At 61.6% G+C, this 22,815-nt stretch overlaps 2 protein-coding genes across 15 annotated transcripts; one reads left to right on the top strand and one right to left on the bottom strand.

Annotated features, from left to right (window-relative positions):
* The first annotated feature begins 1,361 nt into the window (after positions 1-1,361).
* LMNTD2 (lamin tail domain containing 2) lies at positions 1,362-5,577 on the top strand. 8 transcript variants are annotated; one of them, XR_004436244.1, is made up of 13 exons: positions 1,362-1,575; positions 1,648-1,818; positions 2,183-2,270; positions 2,391-2,546; positions 2,802-2,870; positions 2,955-3,043; positions 3,345-3,607; positions 3,855-3,951; positions 4,073-4,256; positions 4,332-4,451; positions 4,517-4,693; positions 4,942-5,140; positions 5,291-5,549. XR_004436244.1 is itself a non-coding variant. In XM_033207944.1 (13 exons), the coding sequence occupies exons 1-13, from the start codon at positions 1,388-1,390 to the stop codon at positions 5,556-5,558; spliced, it is 1,923 nt and encodes a 640-aa protein (XP_033063835.1). In that variant the 5' UTR covers positions 1,362-1,387; the 3' UTR covers positions 5,559-5,577. The 8 variants fall into 8 exon arrangements, 7 of the variants coding, with proteins under 7 accessions (XP_033063835.1, XP_033063834.1, XP_033063836.1 ...); XM_033207944.1 differs by having other exon boundaries at positions 5,088-5,140; positions 5,291-5,577; XM_033207943.1 differs by having other exon boundaries at positions 1,666-1,818; positions 4,517-4,713; positions 5,291-5,544.
* LRRC56 (leucine rich repeat containing 56) lies at positions 5,485-22,766 on the bottom strand. Of its 7 annotated transcripts, none has more exons than XM_033207952.1 (15): positions 21,864-22,765; positions 20,615-20,941; positions 20,007-20,153; positions 19,637-19,763; positions 18,894-19,084; positions 18,128-18,215; positions 14,777-14,837; positions 10,197-10,293; positions 9,928-10,128; positions 8,927-9,098; positions 8,389-8,565; positions 8,249-8,313; positions 7,984-8,126; positions 7,662-7,795; positions 5,485-6,449 (listed from the first exon to the last, which is right to left on the bottom strand). In XM_033207952.1, exons 5-15 carry the CDS (start codon positions 19,068-19,070, stop codon positions 6,127-6,129), a joined length of 1,638 nt encoding a protein of 545 aa, XP_033063843.1. In that variant the 5' UTR covers positions 19,071-19,084; positions 19,637-19,763; positions 20,007-20,153; positions 20,615-20,941; positions 21,864-22,765; the 3' UTR covers positions 5,485-6,126. The 7 variants fall into 7 exon arrangements, with proteins under 7 accessions (XP_033063843.1, XP_033063844.1, XP_033063845.1 ...); XM_033207953.1 differs by having other exon boundaries at positions 18,894-19,081; XM_033207954.1 differs by lacking the exon at positions 19,637-19,763 and having other exon boundaries at positions 18,894-19,081.
* Between the last annotated feature and the right edge of the window lie 49 nt (positions 22,767-22,815).

The raw sequence follows: 22,815 nt of genomic DNA, 5'->3' as shown, positions 1-22,815 counted from the left end.
CCCGGACTCTGGCTGAGGCTCTTCTCCTACACCTTCCTGCCCCTTTTGGACCCAGTGCCAGGCCCTACGAACAGGGAAGCTGGCTGGAAGCCGCTCCTCCACCCCCTACCCTACTGTCCCGCCCAGGGCCCCGCAGCCTCGTGGTCAGCTGTGTGGGCCATTGATTGCCCGCTCTGCCCAGCTCAGAACGGGTTGTGGGCGTGGAGGGTCTCCTGCCTGGCTGTCTCCTGCGCTCGGCTAGGGAGCCCTTACATAGCCGAAAGTTGCCGAGATGAAGGGTGAATGAGTGAGGGCGAGGTGGAGGGTGAAGGCTGGAATGCTTGGGTCTTGTGGGTCAGGTCTGGGACCTCGTTTTTGTCCTGGAGCAGAGGGAATACGTGTCATAGTAATAAGAATGCCCACAGGGCCCCCTGAGGGTAGCCCAGAGTGTGTGGAGATGGCTGGGAAAGGTGAGGCTTCAGTTTGGGGGGTCAGGTAGGTGAGGGCCTGTCACTGAGGTCAAAGGAGCTGTGGGCTGGGCCTGGTGGTGGAGGCAGGTGCCTGTAGTCTCAGCAATTCAAGAGGTGGAAGTGGGAGGATCACTTAAGCCCAGGAATTGGAGGTTACTGTGAGCTGTGATCACACCAAGGCACTTCAGCCTGGACACCAGAGCAAGACCCTGTCTCTAAAAAATTAATTATTAATTTAAAAAGAGGCTGTGGGCAGGGGCATACTATTCCCAGTTAGCGTTCAGCACAGTCCCCAGCTTGTCACTGTTACCTGTCTGCTTCCCCCACACACCCATGGCTATGCTGGGCTGGCCCACAGGCAGCAGTGCCCCCATAGTTATCCCGCAGGTGCTGTCAGGTTAGGTAGGGGATGCTGGGGCCTCCCTCAGGGTGCTGGCCACTAAGTGGTCCCCCCCGCTAAGCTGAGCAGTGGCTCAGCCTCTCACACCTCCAAGCTGGGCTGGCCCAGCCCAGAACTCACCCAGAACTCACTCCCTGGAGGCTCCTGGTAACAAACAGCCCCTCCCCTTCTGGGTGCTGGTATCCATGGCAACGGTATAGAGCCCTTCCCTCCCAGGCCTGCTTGGAGGTCTGGCCTCAGGTGAGTGCTGGGGGTAGGGCCCTGAACTGGGGGTACAAGAGAAAGAGGGACACCACATCACAGGCAAAGGGCCAGCACCTGGGTGGCAGGGGGACATGCCAGGGATATGTCAGGTGGTGACCTGCTGCCCCATCCTGGTCGGAAACACACAGGTGTGGACATCCACATGTGGGTCTCTTCAGAGAGCGACGCTCTGTGAGCAGTGGTGCTGCCTGGGCTGCTCCAAGCTGTGTGGCCACACGAGGCACACATAGCCAACTTGGGACCCCCACCCCTCCACTCCTGAAGAACATTGAGAATGGCCCCTAAGTCTGGCCAGGGGGTTGAAGAAGCCGAGGAAGAGGCTCTTCTGTCCCCCACAGAGCGAGAGTCTGTCAGTGGTCACCTGGGACCTCCAGCAGGCGCACCTGCCGCCCCCGAGACCCCCACATGCCTGCCAGACACCACGCCCCACCCCACACGGGCGGCCTGCTCTGCTGACCTGCAGTAAGGAGGGGAGGGAGGAGTGGTGAGCCTCCTGGGCCAGGTGGCCAGGGGCCCGGCCTGAGTAAGCAGCAGGGGCTGCTGCTGCTGCAGGTTGGCTCTTGAGTCCCTGGACCCTCGCACACTGTGGCTGCTGTGGAGGCAGCGAGAACTGGAGATCCAGGCCTTGCGGTGGGCTGTCCAGAATGGCAAGGACACCCGGCTCTGCCACATCCTGGAGGAGGTGGCAGGGATTCCACGCAACAGGTCTGCAGCACAGTCCCCAACCAACCCAACCCTGCCCTGTCCTCGCCCAGACTGCTGGTTTCTGTCTGACCCCAATCCCAACCGCTGAGTCAGATCCTTACCCTCATCCTTGCCCACGCTGACCCTCCACCCTGATCCTAAGTTAACACGCTATAGCCTCAACCCTAACCCTGCGCATGTGGATGGGTGCTAGACCCCTGCCCAGACCAGCCGGAGGCTGGCCGGCCCCAGTGGGGCTGTGCTGTGTGCCCTTGGGGCCAAGGTGGCAGTGGAGCCCCTCCTCCTCCCCTCCTTCGCCACTGACCTGGTATTAGGAACCCCTGTCTGAGCCGGGTGAGGGCTGCTGAGGTCGCCCCTCCTCCAGGAGCTCCCACAGTCAGGAGAAGTTCCTGCAGAACCAGATCCAGAAGCTGACCCTGGAGTTGAAGGAACAGAAGGAGCGAGCCCAGTGGGTGAGGCGGGGGCACAGGGAGTGGGCAGGGTCGTGGTGTTGGGGAGCCACGCTGGGGCTGGCCTGGGGGCCTTCTGCAGAAGACCCCCACCACCACCACCCACGGGCCCTCCCGGAGCAGGAGAAGGAGCACCTGGAGGAGCGGCTATTGCAGACCACCCGCGCGCTCCAGGAGGTGGAGGCCGAGGTGCAGAACTTGCAGAAGTCCTGCCTCCTGCAGCTGGCCCACTCCTCGTGGGTGGGCCGCATGATACGATCCCAGACTGGCAGTGTGGAGGTGAGCCTGTCCCCCAAGTCCTCCTGCCCCAGGCTGCCCTCCCTAGCCCTCCCCCTCTCATCGGGTGCCTCTGCTGGGGTGCCCTGGCCTGCCTGGAAGCCTGCCCTGCTCAGGCTGCCTCTGGAACTCTGGGCTCCAGCAGGGAGGATTCAGGAGGCCTCAAAGCACAGGTGAGGTCAAAGAGAAGAGGTGCTGTAGGGGAGGGGTACCCTTCACCCCAGCCCCTGCCCACTGGTCTCTGGTCCCCTCTTGCAGGTGGTGACGGCAGAGACTCTGATGGATCCAAGTGACCTCTCTGAAAACATTCAGGCCCCTACTGGGGAGGTGAGCTAGGCCTCCCACGTGTGTGGTCTGGGATCTGGAGCCCTGTGGGAGGGGAGGACCACGTGCCTCTTGCTTCGTGGCCAGGGCTTTCGACTGGAGGACGTGGACTGGAACAGCATTGCCCACCGGTACCCCAACCTCTTCATCAACATGGAGCCCAGCTCAAAGCAAAAGTAACTGCACAGAGCAGGGACTCCCCAGGGGCCAGAAGGGAGGGCTCACCTTGGCTGGTGAAGACCCAGAACCCTAAAGGACCCCTTAGTGTCCCTGGATAAGTCCCTTAAACCTTCCAGTGCTCAGTTCTCTGAACTGTAAGATGCGTTAGGGTTGAGGGACTGTCACTGTCCTGCCATGAGCTGGGCCTGGGTCCTGGGAGGCAAGAGGGGCTCCCTGCTGCGCTGTCTTGTGGGGCTGGATGGGGGCAGGGCTGGGGTCTGGAGCTGGAGTGGCCATCAAGCAGAGTGTGGTCCACAGGCAGCCCCAGCCCTGGCCACAGCTGGACACAGGGAGCTCAGAGTCCTCTGGAAAGCACTCTGAGCGGCATCACAAGACGGTGGAGTGGGGCTGCCTGCCCTGTCTGAACACCAGCAGCTCAGGGGGCGCTGACTCCGACTCCAGCAGCTACCGGCCGGGCCTGCCTTCCCTCGTGCAGGTGGTAGGGCACCCACCCCGGGACCACCGCGCTTCCTCCAATCAGGCGCTGGTACAGGCCAGGAGCTCCAGCAGGGACTTGGAAGGTGCAGTGGGGCGGGTGTCCCCTGGTTACCCTTCAGCCATCCTTCGCCCCCTCAGAGCTGTGATATCACCCAGAGCCCTAAAGGAGGTCCTCCAGCCCCCAAGGTCCAACCACCTTTCCTGCCCCATCTGACCCTGGCCCTGCTCCCCGCGCCCCCAGCTGCTGCAGGCCTGTTCTGGCCGCACAGGGAACGTCCCTGTGAGACGCTCCATTCGAGGGCCCCTCCCCAAAAGCGCTGCTCTCTCTAGATCTCCAGAAAACCCACTCACCCAGGCACGGCGAGCCAGTCCTGGCGCCCCAGCCCTGCACAGACCCTGACCTTCGGAGCCCGGAACACCTGCAGAGGTAAGGGGTGAGTGACCCAGGCTTCCCGCGCCGGGCTGGAGCTGGTTTCCGGGCGGGGCGCGCAGCTGTGCGGGTGGACCGGCCGCATCTCCTCCTGGGACAGCGCCCCGTCTCGTCCCAGCCCGACAGGCCTGAAGATCGTGGCCGTGAGCTGCCGGGAGAAGTTCGTCCGCATCTTCAACCCGTCGCTGGAGAGCACGGCCGACCTGAGCTGCATGGTGCTGAAGCAGCTGGTGCGCGGCTTGCCAGAGCGCCTGTACCGCTTCCCGCCGGGCACGCTGCTGGCCCCGCGGCACCACATCACGGTGCGCCTCGGCCCGGGAGCCCGCCCCGACGGCCCGGCCCGGCCGTCCCTCACCCGCCGCTCCGCGCCCTTCCAGGTCTGGGGCGAGGGGACCCGCAGCGCCAAGAAGCCGCCGCGCGCGTCCTCGGGCCGGGAGCCCGTCCCCCTCCTCTCCAGCCGCGGCTGCGCGACGCTGCTCCTGAGCCCCAAGGGCGAGGTCGGTGCGGGCCCCCGGGGGGGCGGCCGGGGCTGGGGTGTGGGGGTGACCGACGCGCCCCGCAGGTTCTCAGTGAGCACCGGATCCCACGCCGCGAGACTCCGGCCCCGAGGGTCTTCGACGACGGCACCGACTTGTCCATCGACCGCTTCCCGCTCCCTGAAGTCGGGCCCCGCGCTGACACCTGCAAGCCGCGGCGCCCACCTCGACCCCTGCGCAAAGGCCGGGTGCGGGAGCCCCGGGTCAGTCGCCGGAGACCAGGGTGGGGACCGCGGGTCCCCGGGATCTGGCCTCCCTCCCCAGGCCCCGCCCCAGACAAACGGTGCCTCGCATCCCCGCGCTAGGACGACCCCCAACTTCCCCAGGCCTCGCCCAGGCCGCCCCCCAGTCCTCCAGGACGCCCCGCGGCCCCTGCTCAGCCCCAGGCACGGAGCCCTCTAGGGCCGCCTTTCCCGGCCGGCCGCCACCCTCACGACCCTCCCTCCACCAGGACGCAGGGCCTGCTGCCCCCAATGAGCTCGGGGAAACTCTTCCACGCGCGGGAGGGGCCCGCGCGGCCTGAGACCCCCGAGATCCCCGCGCCGCAGCACCTGCCCACCATCCCAGTTGACCCCACCCTGCCGTCGCCTCCCGCAGAGGCCGGGCTGGGAGTGGAGGACTGTCGGCTCCAGAAGGAGCAACGAGTTCGGGTGAGTGTGCGCGTGCGGGTGCGCCCCCTTCCCTGTCCCCTCCCCGCTCCTCCCCGTCCCCGCTCCTCCGCTCTCCTCCCCTCTTGTTTTCTCCCCTCCCCTCCCCTCCCGTCCCCGCCCCACGCGCGCCTCAGCCCCCGCGCCCCGCAGGTGTGTCGGAAGAGCGTGGACCGGAGCTGCCCCCTGGTGGCCCTGTCGGTGCAGAGCACGGCGGAGAGCAGATTCGGCTTCCGCTTCCTCAGCTGCCTGCCGGTCACCGTGGACACCTGCCGCGGCGCCTAGGCGCGGAGGAGCGGGCCGGGACCGCGAGGGAGGGCGTGGGTGGGCGCGGGGGCTGGGTGGGCTGTGTCCGCTGCATCATTTATTGAACCAACGTGGCCTACAAAGTAAACCGCATTTCTGTACACCTGAGAGTTGAAAATGTTGCGCTTGGGTTCCGGGCGTCCTGCGCCAAGAGGAGGAAACGGGCCGCCTTATTGCGGTGGGCGCGGGAGTCCTACAGATCCCAGGAGACGGGAGGCCTGGGACGCACCTCCAGCGGCCTCGGGGCGAGCAGCTAGAACCCTGGGCCACAGCGGCCTAGGAGGTGGCTCTTACCCTGGGTCCAGTAAGGGGGTGGCGGACTGGACTCGCAACTCCAGCCCCTGCCCCTCGGCCACGCCCAACTGTAGCAGGAGAGGCCTCTGACAGGCCTGCCGGGTGACCAGTCCGCCCACCTCCGTTCCCGAGGGAAAGCCTGGCCCTAAGGAAGGGCTGGGGAGCGGGACCCTCCCTCCCCAGGCCAAACCCAGCTGTGGGCCTAAACGGTTCCAGCCTCTGCTGCCTTCCTGGCTGGTTCCAGTCCCCCACTCCCCTCCACCAAGAGGGTCCTCCCCAGGGCCAGGCACTCCTTCCACCCCCCAACACACCCACCCAGATGTTCTGTGCTCCGTGACCACATACGTGGGTAGGTCATGGCCCCAGCACAGGCGAACTTGCAGTGGGGGCTACACTAAGTGGGGACGGGCGGGGCTGGGGTGAGACAGTTCAGCTGCCCTGGGAGGTCTGGCTGCTGCATCTGGTGCTGGCTTTGGGCCAGGATGTCCCTGGGCTCGAGGGGTCAGGCCCGAGGCCACCTCCAGGGCTCTCAGGACGGGCACTGCAGCCACCCCATCACCCAGGCCAGACCCCAAGCTGCCCAGGGCTCGGAGCCGACGCCCCCTGGACCGCAGGTCTGTCGACCACTGTGGGGAGCTGCTGCCAGAATCTCGTGGCTTTGGGTGCTTGGGAGGGGAAGGGACCAGGTGCTGGCTCGAGGTCCCGGAAGGTTCTAGAAAGCAAGCAGAGTGACAGCACATCAGAAAGGCTGTCAGGGAAGGGAGTCACCCGGTGGGGAGGCCACAGCCCACCCATGGCCCTGCAGCCCCGAGGCAGTGGTCTAGGTTGGGGGTCCACAGGCGGCAGCACCCCTGCACCCCACTTTCTGTGTTCCCAGCCCTGTGACCCCTGACTCGCTTGGGCAGGCCCACCTCTGCGACAGACAAGGAGGCTGCAAGGCCTGGTTCTGGCCCTAGGTCATCTGTGTCCTGACCCTGACAAGGAGACCACAAGGCCTGGTTCTGACCCTGGGTCATCTGTGTCCTGACCCTGAGAGTCTGCTCACTGGCTGACTGCCTCAGGCCAGTTCCCAAGCCTCTGGTCCCCCAGCACCCGCCTCCACTGGAGCCCCGGCATGCCTTTGTCCTGACCCTTCCTCGAGGCCACTGCAGCTCCCCCTCCTCCTGACTGCCCTGCCTGCCCTCCCTCCACCCCTGCAGCTCCTGGCCACTAAGTAACCAGCTATTGACCCCTCTGCCCCCTCCACAGACACCCACCACCATATGGAAGGGCAGAGGCTTGGCCTGCTCTGTTCCCTGCCCATCCCAGCCCCCTTGACCAGGCTCCTGCACAGAGAAGGGTCAGCTGCCCACTGTGGGGTCGCCCCTGCTCACAGTGCTCCCCGCCCAGCCTGCCTGCCCGCTGAGGGAGGGTCCTCTCTGCCTTGCAGTTGTGGTCACACTGAAGCTGGTGTCCTTCGGAAAGGGCACTGCATGGCTTAATTCTGTGTCCCCGAGTACATGTGCCATCTTTAGGGTGAAGCAGCAGCACCCTCCCTGCCTTGGTCTTCTGGTGGGCACATGCCTGTGCCCCTGAAAACTGCCCCTGGCCATGGTACCCTGGCGTGCCTCCTTCTTTCTATCCAGACCCCTCTGGACTCCGTTAATACCCTCTTTTGTGGAACGCCTCTTTCGTCCAGCCCGGATGTCCCACAAGGTCACAGGGCTTGGACCATGGCTTGGGAGAGGCGGAACTTGGGTTGGGACTCCTACAGTCATGAGCCCCCCACCTCCAGAAGGGGGCCTCCCTGTCACAGTCCCTCTCAGAGCCCGGCTGAGGAAGTAGAGCCAGGCTGACATGTCCAATCTGGGGCAAGGGGCCCCCTACAGAGCTGGGGTGTTGGGTCACTCCCAGGCACTGGGGAGCAGGCGGGCAGGCTCAGTACCTGAGGCCAGGCTCGGGGGGCTGGGGGGAGTCTTGGGTTCTGCCTGGTGCACTTGCTCTTCAGGGACCCTCCGTGGGCCCCAGGGGGCTACAGCCCCTTCCTGTTGGGACTCCGGGTGCCTATAGGGGAGGGGGCTAGGGTGGGGAGAGGAGGAGGAGCTCCAGCACTGTCCCTTCTTGCAGTTGATCCCAAGTACATGTGAGGCTCAGGGATGGTCCATGAGCCTTGGGACCAGTAATGACTCAGCCAAGGTAGATCACCCCAGCCCTGATCCCCCCATGGGACAGGACACACACAGTGGTAGAGCTGGGGGGACACCCACCGCACGCCAAGTTCCCTCCAGGCCCTAAGCCCAGCCAAGGCCAGGAAGTCAGAGCTGTCTGCAGGGTCAGGCTCTGGGGAGGAAGTGCTGGCGGCCAGATCTCCTGGCCTGTGCTGGGGCAGCTGCTCCGCGGGCTCCCTGGCCTGGGGAGGAAAAGGGACTGCTCTGGGGATTCTGGCCCTGGAATGGCGGCAGGGCAGGGCACTGTCAGGGCTAGAACCCTGGACACTGGTTCCCCTGGGGGGCTGGTTCCTGTGGGGTGTACCTGGCACTGGTGCCTACGCTCCCGCAGGCCCTTGGTGGGGTTCCCACACAGGACTTGGCCAGCACCTGCAAGAGACAGCATGGCTGGGCCTGGTTCGGGGCCAAGGGGCTGCAGGGTCAGCTGTGGGGCAAGTCAGTTACCATGGGTGAGGCTGCTGGTGTTATCTTCTGGGGCCAGGTCCTCAGAAAGCAGGCCTTCAGGCAGGGGCCCCCCATGGACCAGCAGGGAGAAGGGCCAGGGCCTGGAGGCCCGGGGCTGCGTCTCAGGCAGGTACAGCTCGGGGTCGAGTCTCCGGATGGGGGCTCCACGGGGACAGTCTGCCCGAGGTTCAGAAGCAGAGGTCACCAAGGCTCAGGCCAGATGGTCAGCCCGGGAACGCCCCCCAGACTCTGTCCACAGACCGGGGGCCCGATTCCCACGCTGCATGGCCTGAGGCTGGCCTCTGACGCTGCAGCCTTCTAGAGAGGCCTTCATCTTCAGACCCTTCTCTCCCTCTGCGGGCTGCTCAGAGACAGTGTCCTGGCCTGGGCCGGGGTATGCCTAGCTCTGGGGACCAGGGGTCAAGGCTGGGGAAGGGCATGAGATGTGGCTGTCCATCTCTGAGAGGCCTGGGGTGGGGGCCTCTTCCTGCGGGGAGCTGGGGCTCAGCAGCGGGTCCTCCGGGTGCCGCTGTCGTACCCAGCCAGGGGACGCTGTTGTCCTTCTTGATGGCCTCCTTCACCGAAAGCCAGTCTTGGCTCAGCCTCGGCGGGGCCGGTGGGCCTGTGTGTGCAGCCGGCACTTCGTCCAGGACCTGCAGCTGGGGAATGAGCTTCCTCACCTCTGCCCTGTAGTTGTAGCCCCTGGGCACCTGCAGGGGAAGGCGAGGGAGCGCAGGTCTGGGTCCAGTGGTTCCTTCAGGCCGACTCTTTCCCTGGCTCCCTTTCCCAGACCCACCATGGGGCAGGGCAGGGGCCCAGAGGTAGTGATGCTGCCCTACCCTGCTGAGGTGGGCTTGGGTCACTCTCAGACCCCAGGGACTTCAGAGACTGGGCTCTCACCCCCTCAGGATACAGGACCCCACTCTCCAGACCCAAGGCCGCGTCCAGGGATGCCCTCTGGCCCATGGAGCTGCCCTCAGCTCAGGGCTCTGGCCCACGGAGCAGCAGCCACTGGGCACTGGTAGATGCTGACCCTAGCATGTGGCAGCACGAGGCTGGTACTGTGAGCTCAGGGCAAACGTGGCCTGTGCTGGGTTAGCCACCCCGGGGCCTGCACGCACAGGTGTGCCAGCTCTGAGCAGGGCACTTACAGCTCCGAGATACTGCACAGGGTGGTCTGTGAGGCCTGTGGGGCTGGAGGTGGCTCTGGACAGGGCGGACACAGGTGTGTGTGCACAGCCGTGTACACGTGAATCTTTGTGTTTCCATGCGGCTTATATGTGAACCTCACGGTGCATGCATGGGTTAAGGGACATGGCGTGTGGGCAGGTGACCCTGTGGGATCTGGCAGGGCTGGCCCAGGAGGATGTCCTTGAAGCCGTCAGACTTCCGGTGACAGAGGAGATGAACTCAGGGTGAGCAGGCCACAGAGTGCGGGTGGGCACAGAAGTCCCTGGCCAGAGCGGAGGCCCTGGGGCTGGAGCCACAGGGAGCCTCCCCTGGCCATGCACATGCCGGTCGGGTGCCCGGGACACGTACCTTGTTGGTGGGGCCGGGGGCCGGCTGTAGGCACACCAGGTTGCCCTCCAGAGTAAGCGTGGTCAGGCGTGGGCATAGCTGCAAGTAGTGCACCTGCCCCAGGTCCTCCACGCTGTTGCCCTCCAGGTCCAGCACCTCCAATTGCTCCAGCAGGCACAGCGGGCTCAGGTCCGAGATGTTGTTGTAGGAGGCGTAGAGTTCCTGGGCAGCGCAGGGCTCTGAGCCAGGGCCCAGCCCAGCCCTTCCCAGCCCAGGGTGCCCAGACTCACCTTAAGTGCTGGCAAAGAGGCAATGCCATCCAGGTCAGTGAGGCCACAGCGAGCCAGCCACAGCACCCGCAGGTGGCCCAGAGATGTGCCCAGGTCCCTGCAGAAGGCAGGGTTTGGTGGGTGACACGGTGCCTAGCCCTGTGCCCAGCCACCACCTGCCTTTGGCTGCCTCCAGGGGTAGGCGCAGGTGTGACCGCCTGTGGTGGCCTCTAGGCTGAGGAAGGGGCTCTCTGCCTTGGCCTCCTGGCTCTGGTGTGGGTACAATGTCCCCCACCTTCTCCAAGCCCTGGAACCTGGCCTGGGAAGCTGCCCTCACGGCGGATGGCTCAGCCTCTTCCATGGCAGGCTGCAGGCATCACATTTCTCTTTCTAATTGTTCCCTCAATAGCGTTTGGGGCACTTGAATTCGGAGTAAGAGTCTGGAATGCTGCCTGGGAGCCTGAGCCCCTGGACACTGATGGCTGACCCTGTGCTGAACTGGCAGGTTTGGTGGGGACCAGCTGCTGGAGGTGGCGGTGGAGCAGGGCGGCTTGACGTGCGCAGGGACACGTTGCTTCCTGCCGGGCCTGCCCTGTCCCCACTGTAGCCACACTGACTACACCATGCACTGTCCGCAGGGACCCTGCACCTGCCCCTCTCGGCTAGGAGGCCGTCCCTTCAACGCCGCCATGCTGTCTCCACACCTCTCCTTAGGAAAGGGCCACATGAGCTCTCAGGCTTTCCCTGAGCAGTCACAGATTCCTCCAGGGTTGGGTGATTTCTTCGGAAATCTTCTTTCTCTCCAGTTCACAGCACCTGTAGGCTGCATCTCACCTGGGCTTCATTCCGCCCATTGCGTTTTCAGCTTCCTTCTGTGGCCCCCCAGGGGCATTCCCGGTGGTCCGTCCTTTGGCGCTGCGGAGTCAGTGTCTATCCTCAGCCTACTGCCTTCAATGGCTCTTCCACTCAGCTCTTAATTGGCTGGGATTTGTGTCTAGCGATTTCTTCAAGAGTGGCTAATGGAAACCCCTTGATCTCTGACTCACTCACAGACATCTGCTGGCTGTGCGCTTATGCAGCCATTAGGCTGGGTGTCAGATTCTCAGTTCACACCGCTTCCCAGGAGACTGCGAAAGCTTTTGTTCCGGTGTCCACTGTGGTGATAGCTGAGGAGCACTTTGCTTTTTCTGACCTGAAAAAACCACTTGAAAGCCGGGCGCGGTGGCTCAAGCCTGTAATCCCAGCACTTTGGGAGGCTGAGACAGGCGGATCACGAGGTCAGGAGATCGAGACCATCCTGGCTAACATGGTGAAACCCCGTCTCTACTAAAAATACAAAAAACTAGCCGGGCGAGGTGGCGGGCGCCTGTAGTCCCAGCTACTCCGGAGGCTGAGGCAGGAGAATGGCGTGAACCCGGGAGGCAGAGCTTGCAGTGAGCTGAGATCCGGCCACTGCACTCCAGCCCGGGCGACAGAGCGAGACTCCGCCTCAAAAAAAAAAAAAAAAAGAAAGAAAATGTCGGCTGCCTGCACGGTGGTTCACGCCTATAATCCCTGCATTTTGGGAGGCTGAGGTGGAAGGATCACAAGGTCAGGAGACTGAAACCATCCTGGCTAACACGGTGAAACCCCGTCTCTACTAAAAATACAAAAACATTAGCTAGGCGTGGTGGCAGGTGCCCGTAGTCCCAGCCACTCGGGAGGCTGAGGCAAGAGAATCGCTTGAACCCGGGAGGTGGAGCTTGCAGTGAGCCGAGATCATGCCACTGCACTCCAGCCTGGGTGACAGAGCGAGACTCCGTCTCGGAAAAACACAAAAAACTTGAGGCTGAGCACGGTGGTTCATGCCTGTAATTCCGGTACTTCAGGAGGCTGAGGTGGGAGGAGCACTTGAGCCCAGGAGGTCGAGGCTGTTGTAAGCCATGGTCGCACCACTGCACTCCAGCATGGGCGACAGAGTGAGACCCTGTCTCAAACAAAAAAAGACAATGTGATCTCTTTTCCTGGCTGCTGGAAATTTTTACCTTTATCTTCAAGCCGGTAACTTTATTAGGATGTTTCAGTGCCAACGATTCAGTTTGTTTTTCCTTTCAGTCTTTTATTTCTGACAAGTTCCTTTAAATTTTTTTTTTTTTTAGACGGAGTCTCACTCTGTCACCCAGGCTGGAGTGCAGTGGCGTGATCTCAGCTCACTGCAAGCTCCACTTCCCAGGTTCAAGTGATTCTCCTGCCTCAGCCTCTGGAGTAGCTGGGATTACAGGCATGTAACACCGCAGCCGGCTAATTTTTGTAGTTTTAGTAGAGACGGGGTTTTGCCACGTTGGCCAGGCTGGTCTCGAACTCCTGACCTCAGGTGATCCACCCACCTCGGCCTCCCAAAGTTCTGAGAATACAGGTGTGAGCCACCACGCCCAGCCTAATTATTTATTTTTTATTTATTTATTTAATTTTATTTTATTTTTATTTATTTATTTATTTTGAGACGAGTCTTGCTCTGTCGTCCAGGCTGGAGTGCAGTGGCGCGATCTTGGCTCACCGCAACCTCTGTCTCCTGCGTTCAAGCGATTCTCCTGCCTCTGCCTCCTGAGTAGCTGGGATTACAAGCACATACCACCATGCCCGGCTTTTTTTTTTTCTTCGTATTTTTAGTAGAGACGGGTTTTCACCATGTTAGCCAGGCAGGTCTTGAACTCCTGACCTGAAGTGATCTGCCTGCCTCAGCCTCCCAAAATGTTGGGATTACAGGCGTGAGCCACCGCGTCTGCCTGGGGGACATGTTTCTAAGAAGTCCATTTTCCAAACCCATCCAGTTTCTCGTTTGTGGTGTCGTCTGGGTGCCTGCTGCAGGCCTGGCTTCATGTCCAGGCCTCTCTGCTCCAGTTCTGTGGGCTGCCCACCGTGTCTTTGCCCCCTAAGTGTTTTCCAATTTTCTTCCATTTCCAAATTTTCATGTATTTTATTACATTCCTTTTGATACTTATTTTATTTTGCTTTTTTTTGGGGGGATGGAGTCTCGCTCTGTCACCCAGGCTAGAGTGCACTGGCGTTATCTCTGCTGACTGCAAGCTCCGCCTCCCGGGTTTATACCATTCTCCTGCCTCTGCCTCCCGAGTAGCTGGGACTACAGGCGCCTGCCACCTCGCCTGGCTAATTTTTTGTATCTTTAGTAGAGATGGGGTTTCACTGTGTTAGCCAGGATGGTCTCGATCTCCTGAACTCGTGATCCATCCACCTCGGCCTCCCAAAGTGCTGGGATTACAGACATGAGCCACTGTGCCTGGCCTACTTTATTTTTTTGAGGCAGAGTTTCGCTCTGTTGCCTAGGCTGGAGTACAGTGGCGCAATCTTGGCTCACTGCAGCATCCGCCTCCGGGGTTCAAGCGATTCCCCTGCCTCAGCCTCCCAAGTAGCTGGGATTACAGGCATGCGCCACCATGCACAGCTACTTTTGTATTTTAGTAGAGATGGGATTTCTCCATGTTGGCCAGGCTGGTCTCGAACTACTGACCTCAGGTGATATGCCCACCTCGGCCTCCCAAAGTTCTGGATTACAGGCGTGAGACACCGCGCCCAGCCCATTTTGATACTTGTTTCTCATCTGGAAATAACAAGATGTGGCCCTTGGAGCCCAGTTCACACAGCTGGAGAATGTTCTAGAATTCTCCCTGGAATTCCCCTGCCTTAGGCTGCTGGGAACAGGCTACATAAAACCAGCAGCATTTTCACAAAACCCACTTTGCCCAAACCCGCAGAATAAAGCTGGATGTTCCTTCAGCCTCGTTCTTTCCCTTCCGATGACGTGAGAGCCGCCGAGGTCTTCAGCTCCAAATGCTGTGAGTTGCTGCTGGGCACGGAGCTTCCGGTGCTTCTCTTGGGGGCTGATCCGGGTTCTGTGCACAGGTTCTGGCTGGAGCGTCTCCCAGCAGCTGCCATCTGGTCTGGGTTCTATGAGCAAGTTCTGGCTGGTGGTTGCTGTTCTTGCCCAGACCCCAAGCTGGTGGCCGCATGGTGCAGCCAAAGTCCTGAGCTGCAATGAGCGGTGCAGGGGCCACAGGACCCCAGTCCTTGGTTGGCTTTGGGTGTTCACCAGGGACACCTCACAGTGGGGGCTCTGGGCCCAGGTCAGGGGCACCTTCGGGGAGTTTGCCACACGACCTGGTATGACGGCCCTGACCCTGGCCCCAGCTCTGAATGAGGTGATACCTGCTGCAGGGGGCTCCCACCCATTGTAGACACAAGAGATCCATATGCAGGGGTCACGTGGCAAGGGGGGTGCATCCGGGCTGAGCCAGAGGCTGCAGGGCATAGGCAGGACCCCTGGAAGTCAGGCGGGCCCAGCACCTCGTCCTTTCAACAAAGACCCTCTCAGAGACCCCCTCACACCTGCCTGAATGTCCCAGGCTCCCCCCCACTGCCCATCCACCCTCCACAGGGTCACTCAGAGTCAGGCAGCCAGCAGGATGGAGTTCTCTAGACCCCTGGGTCCCTTGTCCCAGCCCAAGTCCCCCTACTCCCACCAAGTTCTCCCGCCATCCCTGCAGGGCCTGCCCCATGGGACCCCCTCATGGCAGGGCCCCAGCCCACCCCACCCAGGCGCTCACCTGAGGGAGCCCAGGTGGCTGCCGCTCAGCTTCAATTGGTCCAGGATAGGCAGGTGCACCCCTGTAGGAGGAGGAGGTTGACTGGGCCCCTCACCCCTGCCCACGTCTGCACCCTCCTTCTCCCCGAGGCATCAGCACCCCCTGGCCCCTCATTGCTAGTGGGCCAGCCTCACGAGCCGCTCTCCACACCACAGGAGGGGTTGTGTGGCACCCAGGAGCTGCTCCAGGGCTGCGGGCTCCTCTGGCCACCAAAGGGCTCTGCTGATTCTATGGGCCTGGTAGAGGGTCTGGCCCAGCGGCCCTGAGCCCCCAAAGCTACATAGCTCTGCGGCCCTCATCTTAGACAGCCTGAATGCAGCACAGCAGGGAAGCTCAGACCATTGTCCCTGGACTGCGAGAGGCCACTGGGCTCCAAGAGTTGGCTCAGAAAACTGGGGCCAGGCTGGCGTGGCTGAGCGGTGCTCCCTTGACTCAACAGCTGGGCCCCACCCCCGAGCTGCCTCCACACCCCTCCCCTGGCATCTCGGACCATCATGCACAGCCACACACACAGCAGAGGAGCAGACCACGGCACACCCCCGCCCCGGGAAAAGGCTCGGCGTTTGGAGTCTTTGGTAGGATGGGGCATGTCCCTGTGAGGCAGACAGAATCCCTGCATCGTGAGAAGGGGTGCAGAGTGGCAGGGCGCGGTGGCTCACGCCTGTCATCCCAGCGCTTTGGGAGGCCAAGGCAGGCGGATCACGAGGTCAGGAGATGGAGACCATCCTGGCTAACACGGTGAAACCCCGTCTCTACTAAAAATACAAAAAAAAAAAAAAAAAAAAAATTAGCCGGGTGAGGTGGCGGCGCCTGTAGTCCCAGGTACTTGGGAGGCTGAGGCAGGAGAATGGCATGAACCCGGGAGGCGGAGCTTGCAGTGAGCTGAGATCGCACCACGGCACTCCAGCCTGGGTGACAGAATGAGACTCCATCTCAAAAAAAATAAAATAAAAGAAGGGGTGCAGAGTGTGTGGGCACAGGCGCTCTAAGACCATGCCTGTGGGCAGGGCTCGAGTGAGTGCAGATGGCCGCAGGGTGGCCACACACAGTGGTCAGGGACTTCACAGGCCATTGCAAAACAGAAAACAAGACCAACGGAGATGGGCCTGTTTCACCTCAGTCGGTCGGAGAAATGCAGACAACCAGTGATCCTGGGTAGGAAGACCCTTCCCTGCTCTAAAAGTCACCGTGGGGCTGGGCGTGGTGGCTCATGCCTGGAATCCCAGCACTTTGGGAGGCCGAGGTGGGTGGATCACGAGGTCAGGAGTTCAAGACCAGCCTGGCCAACATGGTGAAACCCCATCTTTACTAAAAATACAAAAATTACCCAGGCATGGTGGCTCACGCCTGTAATCTCAGCTACTCAAGAGGCTGAGGCAGGAGAATTGCTTGAATCCAAGAGGCGGAGGTTGCAGTGAGCCAAGATCGTGGCACTGCACTCCAGCCTGGGCAACAAGAGAGAGACTCTGTCTTAAAAAAAAACAAAAACAGCCGGGCACAGTGGCTCAAGCCTGTAATCCCAGCACTTTGGGAGACCGAGACGGGCGGATCACGAGGTCAGGAGATCGAGATCATCCTGGCTAACACGGTGAAACCCCGTCTCTACTAAAAAATAAAAAAAACTAGCCGGGCGAGGTGGCGGGCGCCTATAGTCCCAGCTACTTGGGAGGCTGAGGCAGGAGAACGGTGTAAACCCGGTGTAAATCCACCCACTGCACCCCAGCCTGGGCGACAGAGTAAGACTCCGTCTCAAAAAAACAAAACAAAACAAAACAAAAACAGGAAAACAGGCCAGGCACGGTGGCCCATCCCTATAATCCCAGCACTTTGGGAGGCTGAGTTGGGTGGATCACTCGAGGTCAGGAGTTTCAGACCATCCTGGCCAACGTGGTGAAACCCCGTCTCTACTAAAAATACACAAATTAGGTGCGCGTGGTGGTGCACACCTGTAATTCCAGCTACTCAGGAGGCTGAGGTAGGAGAACTGAACCTGGGAGGCGGAGGTTGCAGTGAGCTGAGATCGCGCCGCTGCCCTCCAGCCTGTTGGGACAGCTGGTGACGTTTGGACGTGGTCTTCAGCACGGCTGAGATTCATATACAGGTGTAATTCCTGACTTTGGCCATTGTACTGCATTCGAGAGAATGTCCTCCCTCTCAGGAAATACACACTGGAGTGTCAGTAGACAAAGGAGCATTGCATGTGCAACTCTCAACTAGTTCAGGAAAAAGAACAGCGGCCTGATGTGCTGTGCACACACGGGAGGGGGCAAGGACAAGCAGCACCGTGAACACAGCGAAGGAGAAGGAATCTGGCGGGGGTGGGGAGGGAGTGGTTTTGTTTTTTCTTTCTTTTTTTGCGACAGGGTCTTGCTCTGTCACCCAGTCTAGAGTGCAGCGGTGCAATCTCAGCTCGCTGCAGCTTGACCTCCCCGCCTTCTGAGTAGCTGTGACTACAGGTGCCACCATGCCTGTCTAATTTTTTATTTTTAGAGACAGGGGTCTTGCTATGTTGCCCAGGCTGATCTCAAACTCCTGGGCTCAAGTGATCCGTCTGCCTTGGCCTCCCACGGTGCTGGGATCACAGGCATGGCCCCTGTGCCTGGCTGAGATTATTTCAAGATGAGTTTCAGGAGATGCCATGTGGCACTAGGCACCATTTTGTCCTCTGCTCCTCTGTGATGCTGGCGTGGGTGTGTGGAGTGTATGCTGGGGGTACTGGTGTGGGTATGTGGAGTACTGAGCGTGCTGGGGGTACTGGTGTGGGTATGTGGAGTACTGAGCATGCTGGGGGTACTGGTGTGGGTATGTGGAGTACTGAGCGTGCTGGGGGTACTGGTGTGGGTATGTGGAGTACTGAGCATGCTGGGGGTACTGGTATGGGTATGTGGAGTACTGAGCGTGCTGGGGGTACTGGTGTGGGTGTGTGGAGTGTATGCTGGGGGTACTGGTGTGGGTATGTGGAGTACTGAGCATGCTGGGGGTACTGGCGTGGGTGTGTGCAGTACTGAGCGTGCTGGGGGTACTGGCGTGGGTGTGTGCAGTACTGAGCATGCTGGGGGTACTGGTGTGGGTGTGTGGAGTACTGAGCATGCTGGGGTACTGGCATGGGTGTGTGGGGTACTGAGCGTGCTGGGGGTACTGGCGTGGTGTGCGGGGTGCTGAGTGCATTGCCCTCTGCCTGTACCTGACACAGACCTCAGGTCAGAGATCAACCCTAAGGAAGCCGATAGGCAGCCTGAGAGGTGAGGACAGTTTTATTTACGGAGAGGCCTGGCCATGGCTGTGGCCATGGCGGGATGGGATGAGGCTCACCAAAGTTCCCCAGGCTGCCCTCACGGGTGTCCACACACATCTCCAGCGCCCTCACCAGCCGAAGGTCATCCACCCGGGCCAGGGCCTGCTGTAGAAACCAACCGGGAGTCAGTGCTGATCCTGGCTCTCCCCACTTTAGTTCCATCCTTGCTTCTGGCTGCAGGACTCTGGGGCTCCCGCTGGAGCAGGCACCGACCTTTCCCTGCCTTGGCCATGTTGGCCCTGGTCTGGGTGGTGGGATGGAAGTGGACGTGACACGAGCAGAGCTTGTGCTGCCCTTGGCTGGAGGGCCGCTGCCAGAGAAGGACCTGCCCTGGGGGCTGCCCATCTCCGAAGAGACTCCCAAGGCAGACACACCACACCCGGCACCCAGAGCCCGGACGGCGCCTGGCCCTGCCCTGAGCTTTGAGCCATCTGGTCTCCTGCTTGAGTGAAGGACCGACCCCCTCTTTGGTTGGAGGATAAGGGACGCTCAGCCCCTACTTGTGGGTTCTGGCCTGGCTCAGTCCTGTCTGTGACCCAAATGCCTGGGGACATCTGTGTCACTGAGCACCTGGTGTTGCTGGTGTTTTGGGGTCTGGTAGGGGTCCCAAGGGCAGAGTGGGCGGAGTGGACCCAGCTGCAGGGGCCAGGCTGAGGCCAACCATCAGCAGGCAAGACCAGCAAGAGGGAGACAGAGAGCAGGCTGGACCATCAGCAGAAAGGAGCCCTGGGATGTCACCCCACACAGGCCTCTGTGGCCATAACCCCCAGCGCCCACACTCACCAGTCGGGCAGGGGACAGGTACTCTTCCACCAGCTGCTCTCCAAGGCTGTCCCTCTGGCTGCCAGGGCCCTTGCTCTGTGGGCAGGGGTTGTGCAGGCCTTGCCAGCTCAGCTCCCGCACCCGGAAGCTAGAGGTGCTCGGCCGAGGCCCACGGGATCTGTCCCAGCCTGGGTCCATTCACATGTAACCTGCTGATAGAGGCAGAGCGCAAAGCTCCAAGCTGTTGCTCCTCCTCCTCTGTAGTCCGGCTGAAACCCTGGCACAGCCCTCAACCCCCTGCCCCCCCCAACACACAGCAAGCCCTTGGCACCCACCCCCACCCCGAGCCTAGAGAAGGCTCCTAGCTTGGCTGGGCCTCATGGAGCCCTAGTCTGCTTCGTTTCAGCCTGGAGGGCCTCACGCTCCCCTTCCCCAGCCTTGGCTCGACCCCCTCTGCTCTGTAGGACACCCTCCCTGTGTTTCTGCCCATCCTCAGGGTCCATGCAGGGACCTGGCTCCAGGCCTCCCCACCTGAGGCCCATGACGGCTGTGAGCCTGGGGGTGACAGGCCAGCTGCCTCAAGCTGTGGGCTATGGGTCCTTCTCCACCTGACAGTCTTTGAGCCTGGGGTCCAGAATCAGGTTCCAGGCCTTCCCCTACCCCACCCCTGTGCCAGCCAAACCCCTTCTCCTGCAGGCAGCCGCTTTCTTCTGCTGTGGGTCAAACATCCAGGCAAGAAGGCAGCACGTGCCCTCAGGCAGTACCTGCAAGAGTCAGGGTGGCTTCCTGGCCAGGTTACTGTGCCCAGGGGAACCTGGAATGGGCCGGGCTGAGGTCACAGCACCCAGAGGTGAGCAGGTTAGCCCAGGAACTGACCATCCACAGGCCCAGCTGACGAGGAGGAAGACAGAGTCAGGTGTGTGACCGATGCTGGGGTACCTCTGGGTCCCCCAACGCGATGCCTGCTGCTATTCCAGATCCCACGTCCCTCCTTCTCCACAGGGTCCTCTCTTGCACCTCGTTCTTCCCGAGCCCCTCTCCAGGCCTCTGAGAGTGTTGGCCCAGTGTGTCCCTCTCCTGTACCCCGTTCTTTCTAAGCCCAGTGTATCCCTCGACCACCTGCACCAGGCTTACCTGGGGGTGTCCCTTAAAGATGCAGACCTCTGGCAGGGCGCAGTGGTTCACGTCTGTAATCCCAGCACTCTGGGAAGCTGAGGCGGGCAGATCACGAGGTCAGGAGATGGAGACCATCCTGGCTAACAGGGTGAAACCCTGTCTATACTAAAAATACAAAAAATTAGCGGGGCGAGGTGGCGGGCACCTGTAGTCCCAGCTACTTGGGAGGCTGAGGCCGGAGAATGGCGTAAACCCGGGAGGCGGAGCTTGCCGTGAGCCGAGATGGTGCCACTGCACTCCAGCCTGGGCGACAGAGCGAGACTCCGTCTCAAAAAAAAAGCAGACATCTGCCTCGGCCCCAGACCCCGGAACATGAGCTCTAGGGGTGCAGTGAGAAGTGTGCTTGGAGCGTCCAGCATCTTTCTCCCTGACCACCTTCCTCTGTCTTCAGTCTGGACCTGGACTGACCCCTTGACAGCACTTCCCACCCAGCCTCTCCCCACCCAGCCTCTCCCCACCCAGCCTCTCCCCACCCAGCCTCTCCTCACCCAGCCTCTCCCCACCCAGCCTTCCCAGATTCATCTTCCTGATGAGACAAATTCCCTTTGGAGTCCTGTGTGTCTTACTACGTGTTAGCTTGAGGGCCTGCCTCGCCCCAGCGCTGTGGGCTACACGTGGCCTGGGTATTCCTCTGCTATCCACAGCCGCAGGAGGGGACGCTCAAATATTTGTCAAAGGAATCCGTGAACAGGCAGATGCACATGTAGCCACTTAGAACTTTCTGGCCGTGGCTTTCATCTGTTGACCACGTATGGACATTGAAGATGTATCCTCTCCATCCTGTCTACAGCTGCCCCTGCGCCAGGTGAGTTGGCCGGCCGTTGACAGAGGTGGTGGGCGGGAGTGTTGGAGCAGGGCAGCGGCTCAGGCTCCAGGTGCCTCAGTGGCCTGGTCTGGAAGGTGACCATGCACCAAGAACCAAAGAAGGTAAGCTCAAAATAGTCTCATGGAGTTTCCAGCCAGAATCTCCCCCACTGCCTGCCTTTCTCCAGATGGTGGAAGGCCCCAGACCTCACAGCAGGACCCCACCACTGCATTCCCACAAAGACTCTGGCCACCTCCATCTCAGGCCTGCCAGTCTCGAGCCTCATGGAGTGCGTGAGCTGGCCGGGTCATGCGCAGCCCCAGGACATCTATGGGTGGCACTAAGGGCTGAGTCAGCCACCCTTGTCTCCTCTGTGCCCAAGAGCCCGAGTATCAGGCTGGTCTGAGCCCCAAAGCCTAGGGGTGCAAGGCAGGGGTTGGAGACTGTGGAGTCCAAAGCCCCCATTGGACTCCCACCTCAGACACTGCTCCCGGTGTTCTCGCCCAGGCCTGAACCCATCCGCACACCTCGCAGTCCTGCTCCTACCCTGTGTCCCCTCTGCGAGCCCCCATGCTCCCCAAATTGGAAACTGGGGGAATTCTCTGTCTCCACACCCCAGCTAGTGCCATTCCCTGGTGGGTAGCTCATCACCTCTGGTCCCCTGCAGCCCTTGCCCCTTCACCATGGAGGCTGGGAGGGCAGAGCCCGCTCCCCTGCTGAGCCCCACCCTGGAACCCCGAGCACCTTGGGTCCTTGCCTCTGCATCTCCCTCAGGGGCAAGGCTTGGGGCCCCTCCTGCCTTCTGACAGGGAGCCCCTTCAGGGCAGGGCCAGGGGGTGGTGGAGGCAAGGGTCCCCAGGGGACCAGATCTGACGTGCGGGGCCTTCACTGGGTCCCCGTTGGCTGTGCTGCTTAGTCCCCGCGCCCTCGCCTCGGCGCAGGCTCCCTCCTGCCACCAGGCATACGGCGAGGCTTGTGGCTCCCACCCCAGGGGTGCGCTCAGCTCTCACCTGAGGGCTCAGCCCAGGTGTCCGGCCCTGGCAGCTCGGCCCTGGGCGCCCTCCGCCGCCAGGCGCTGTCTCCTACTCCAGGCTGTTCTTCCGGCTGCCCGGTTGCGGCCTGGGCCCCATGGCAACGTGCGCGGATCCTCATTTGAATACGCAAATATTTATAACCCGCAGGAAGCTCGGGTTCTTAGGGGCTGAGCCACGCCCCTTAGCAACGGTCGTTGGGCGGGGCCACGTGGGTTGGCACTTGGGTGGGCGATCCCAGGGGGCGGTGACGCGCCACCAAGTCGGGTGGGCGCAGGTGCGTCAGGTGCCAGCTCCCTGCGGCTCCGTGCCCGGGCCGTCGCGGTGCACATGTCGCGTTTCCTCGCGATCCCGGCGCTTCCCACGCGGGGCCAGCAAGGGCGGTCTCTGCTGGAGGCTCGCGCCCACCTTTCCCACGTGGAAGGGTCGCCCCTAGGGTCGAGGCCTGACGCCCTGACCTTCGCTTGGAAGTGAGGCCGACAGTAAAAGGAAGCACCGGGCAAGCGCCCCCGAGAACCAGGAAACAGACCGGATGCCGTAGCGCGCCCGAGTGCCCGGCCCGTAGGACACGCCGCTGCCCGCCGTTCAGTCGCCGCCTCTCACCCGCGTTCATGCGTGTCCGCCCCGAGCCAGGCTCTGAGTGCGACCGCGCGGTGGACGGACGGCAGGCGGGACCCCCGGAACCGCACGTGGGTGGAGCCCCGGGTCAGCGGCGACCGGTGCAGGAGGGCGTGGCGGCGGGGCGGGCGCTGGGCTGGGCAGAGGCAGGGTTTGCCTGACTGTAAAACGCCTTTTTTTTTTGAGACGAAGTCGCGCTCTGTCGCCCAGGTTGGAGTGCAGTGGCGCGATCTCGGCTCACCGCAACATTCGCCACCCGGGTTCCAGCGATTTTCCTGCCTCAGCCTCCTGAGTAGTTGGGACTACAGGCGCG

The sequence above is a fragment of the Trachypithecus francoisi genome, unplaced genomic scaffold (genome assembly GCF_009764315.1).
Source record: "Trachypithecus francoisi isolate TF-2019V2 unplaced genomic scaffold, Tfra_2.0 Lachesis_group8, whole genome shotgun sequence".
Classification (NCBI taxonomy): domain Eukaryota; kingdom Metazoa; phylum Chordata; class Mammalia; order Primates; family Cercopithecidae; genus Trachypithecus; species Trachypithecus francoisi.
This window is presented reverse-complemented; position numbering and strand designations above follow the sequence as displayed.

Bases quoted from the DNA above. Each gene is read 5' to 3' on its own strand.
- LMNTD2 (XM_033207942.1), top strand. From the start codon at position 1,388: ATGGCCCCTAAGTCTGGCCAGGGGGTTGAAGAAGCCGAGGAAGAGGCT. The intron at 4,257-4,331 runs GTGCGCCTCGGC...GCGCCCTTCCAG, and splicing joins CCCCGCGGCACCACATCACG to GTCTGGGGCGAGGGGACCCG. The intron at 4,714-4,941 runs GTGGGGACCGCG...TCCCTCCACCAG, and splicing joins GTCAGTCGCCGGAGACCAGG to GACGCAGGGCCTGCTGCCCC.
- LRRC56 (XM_033207952.1), bottom strand. From the start codon at position 19,070: ATGGACCCAGGCTGGGACAGATCCCGTGGGCCTCGGCCGAGCACCTCT. The intron at 9,099-9,927 runs GTACGTGTCCCG...CTTCCCCTGCAG, and splicing joins CCCCCGGCCCCACCAACAAG to GTGCCCAGGGGCTACAACTA. The intron at 7,796-7,983 runs GTGGGTGTCCCC...TCCCCACCCTAG, and splicing joins TGGAGGGAACTTGGCGTGCG to CCCCCTCCCCTATAGGCACC.